General features: G+C 31.1%; 1 protein-coding gene across 6 annotated transcripts in view; it reads left to right on the top strand.

Moving 5' to 3' along the window:
* The window catches only part of LOC117167347, a 39,239-nt gene that overhangs the window by 8,658 nt on the left and 26,707 nt on the right, over window positions 1-3,874 (top strand). For 4 of the 6 annotated variants that reach the window (XM_033352213.1, XM_033352207.1, XM_033352211.1 and 1 more), the window contains exon 1: window positions 1,169-1,664. In XM_033352213.1, coding sequence (XP_033208104.1) covers window positions 1,287-1,664 — 378 coding nt within the window. In that variant the 5' untranslated portion in view covers window positions 1,169-1,286. The other 2 variants (XM_033352208.1, XM_033352209.1) reach the window with 2 other exon arrangements.

Genomic DNA, 3,874 nt, shown 5'->3' on the forward strand with positions numbered 1-3,874 from the left:
TAAAGAAGGTTCTCAAAGCACCTACGGCCTTGACGATTACATTCTCATTGCGATAATCGCGATTCGCGCTCAACAGTTCGGTTATAGAGGGTCTAATTTTTTAAATTGTGGGTTAATCGAAAAATTCGTCTAGAATAGTTTTGAAATATATTTAGTATCAAGTGAAAATTTTGAATGAAATTTTTGGACCTATGAAAAAAATAATTTTTTCTATTTTTTGAAAATCTTCAGATTTTTAAAAAGTATTTAACTTTTCGAATTTTGATCAAAATAAAAATTTTTATTTAGATAATTTGCAAGTCTTTCACCCACCTATAAGAAACTTTGCAAAAATTTATGAAATTTGAAAAAAATTTGAAATTTTGAAAATGCTCTCAACTTTTTAATTTTGGTTGGAAATGTCTGATTAACGAACTTAACCTTCATTTTGGGGACCTTCAGAAGTGTATGAAATGCGGATTCGATAGGACAAATCCTTCAAAAGCTAGCATGTCTACAACATTCAGGTAACCATACATACAAACATACAGACATACAGACAGACATACAGGCAGACATACAGGCAGACATACAGACAGACACCAACAAAATTTTATGATTTTCAGATACTGTGCGTGCCGAAACGTAAAGATCCGTTAAAAACCAGAGATCGAAAAATTAGACGATTACATTACACTCTCATGAATGAGAATGTAAAAAAACGTTGAAAATAGATTGTATAAATGCTAGTATGATAAAAGGTAGATCAAAACTAAATTAATTCACTGAAATAAGGTATAGCCATGCATAGAAAAGTACATACTTAATGATTAATGGGGGAAGTACTTTGCGTTTTGCGTGAATGAAAGAAATAAAAAATGTATGCCACATATTTTTTTTATTTGTTAAAAGATCACTTTGGAAGAAAGAAAAACATATGAAAAGTCAGTTTAGTGTAGGCACTGAAAGTTCAAAATACGTGTATGTTAGGCAAACATTAGGACTGAATAAGAAGAAATGTCGCATATAACCTACACAACATAATTTATTACCCAGATAAAAATTCGCTGGCTGTCACATTCTTTGTAAGCTTAAAGTAATTAGACACAGATTGTATACGACGATTAGATTTCATCTACATACAAAATTGCGAGCATAAGTGCAGCAAAGCGACAGGACACTGTAATTCGTAACATTTCCTATATTTAATATTTCGAGAGTGTTATTCACAGAATTAAATCGCTTGAATAAATTTTTTTTTTCATTTTACTAATAGAAGTATATAAGTTTGAGTTTTATTTTAGAAAATGTCCATTGCGATTTCAGAAAATTCGGATTTTTTGAAAGTGCACGTACAGCGTTTCGCGAAGCAACAAAATCTGTCGAATACAAAATTTGAATACTCTACGGCTACTAAGGATGGAGATAATTACTTAGGAATACTTATCAGGGTTGAAATTGAGGGAATGAAAAATGGTGGCATTGAAAAGTTCAACTTAATTTTCAAGCGCGCTCCGAGGGATACAAAATTGAGAGAAGTGTTTGGAGTAAGGCATCTTTATATTCACGAAATTAAGTTTTATGAAGAAAAGCTACCAATTTTTGTTAGCATGCTTAGTGAGCATAATCTAAGTATAAATGATATACCAAGATATTATGGCGGATCTGCAGTGCCTGAGAATGAGGTAATTAATTTTTAGCAGATTGTTGGCCATCGATTTATAATTTCACATATTTACATAATTTAAATTGATCATGACCCTAAATCCATTGGGCGTTATCTTCGAATTTGGAAACTTTACAGCAGAGGTACATTCGCTGACAAAGAGAAGCAAAGTTTTTCATACAGTCTGTTGTTACCGAACATGCCCATTTTATTTTATTTGGATAACGGAAATTTAATTTCCGTAAGGCCCCAGCGCTTTAATTCCCGGCTAGTCACGCGAAAAAATTCGTAATATTGGACTATTACCATTAATTTCATTCGGGATGATAAATTATTGAATTTTAAAATAGATTTTTGTGGGCCAAAAGTATGTCGAATTAAAGAAAAATTATACTTTGTGGCTCTCTAAAATGAGTATGAAGTTGGTTTCCACTTCAAGTGTCAGGTATGAAAAATAGGTTAGAAAATTTTTAACATTACTATACATTAATCATTTATCATATGGCATTAGAAGCTGTTTTCAATTTTTCGCAGAATTTAATCTTTCCCTTTATTTGAGTGATTACCATTTTTGGGATCTCGTGTTCACCTTTAATGAAAACTCAAGGAATCCCTGGAACTGTTTGTACTCTTTTTAAAAGTTTATAAATCCCATAAAATTGTTTAAATCAGGCGAAGCTTCTTTTAAATTCTTTGAATCCTAAAAAATTCTTAAAAATCAGGGATTCGAACGAAATTAAGGGGCATTTTTGGATATTTGCCAATTATTTCGATAAGTTTAAAAGAATTTGTCTAAAAACTAAGCTTACTCTAAAAAATTATAAAACCATAATGAGCCCACGAAGGCACAATGTCAAAATTATGTGTTAATTGTATTTTATATAAAAAAGAACGAAAAGGAACGTATCGAAACTTTCGTTACGTTCCTTTTTGTTTTTTTCCACATAAAATTTTGACGAAACACAAATCTGACAATGTGCCTCCGTAGCTGCATTATTTTTAGTGACTATTCATACTTAGAATTATTTTCAGGTAAATTATATGGAATTTTAAGAAATAATTGGAAAATATTTGAAAATACCCCTTAATTTCATTCGAATCCTGGTTAAAATATATTAAACTCTATTAAAATCTGTTGAAATTCCACAATATCCCTTGAAATCCTCATTTTGTTACTGAAAGCATAGAAACAAATTCGATTACAAAATTAAGGTTTATAAGTAATTGCGTCGATAGCGCTGGATAGTAACGATCAACACTGAGCTCATGGTAGTCGTTTCGTCAACGTTTCCTATTTTGATATAATATATGTACTCAGATCTATAACGGATTTTGATTATTAATAAAATAATCTTACATATGTGATAAAAAACAGATATAAAAAGGATTGAAGATTTAAGTTCTGTACTTGGTAGCTTGAAATGGATATAAGTGCCTTGTTTAGTGTATATAATCTATAAACAAGTTCAGATGACATAAGGGATGCAATTCCTCAGATGAATCACGTATTCAATGCTCACTTCTAACAAAATATTTATTTCCTAAAATTATTCAATTTTTAATTTTATAATATTTTCATATTCCTAAAAACTGAACTACAGCGCATAAATCTTATAAATTTCAACAATCATCTGATTTAAATTAACCTACAAATTTCATTTGACACTCACGCGTTGACGGAGAGTCAACAATATTTCTGTCTTAATTTAACCTATAAAGTACATTTTACGTAAATAAAGCAGTTGACTTTCAACCAAGCTCGTTACTTAAAGTCTTGTTCTAATCGCCAGTTGACTTTTAACTGGCAAATGATCTTTTTGGTTACATCTGAAAGTCAACCGCCTTTTTTTCTACTGAAATTCAGATTCTTGTATTACTGTGTACCGGATCCGTTTTTAAGATTCCTCAAAGAAATTCCGGGGTAAACCCTTATAAGGGATGTAAATGTTGCAAGTATGAAAACCATGATAACCGGGATGCTCTAGAGGAGTCACAAGGTTGCTTAAAAATATTCATTGACGAATTAAGAGACTCTTTATCCCTACAAAAACTAAAATGCGTGTTTGGCAAAACAAGAATACTCCCGGTTCAAATGGAACCACGGTGTGCCGGAACCAATTTAAAACACAATAAAGTTAGTCTAATTTTTAACGGTAACGAAAATATAGCCTGTTCTTCGTAGAACCCATCGACATATAGATTCGAAAATTGGGATATTTATCTAAAGGA

This window comes from Belonocnema kinseyi, chromosome 2 (assembly GCF_010883055.1).
Source record: "Belonocnema kinseyi isolate 2016_QV_RU_SX_M_011 chromosome 2, B_treatae_v1, whole genome shotgun sequence".
NCBI lineage: Eukaryota > Metazoa > Arthropoda > Insecta > Hymenoptera > Cynipidae > Belonocnema > Belonocnema kinseyi.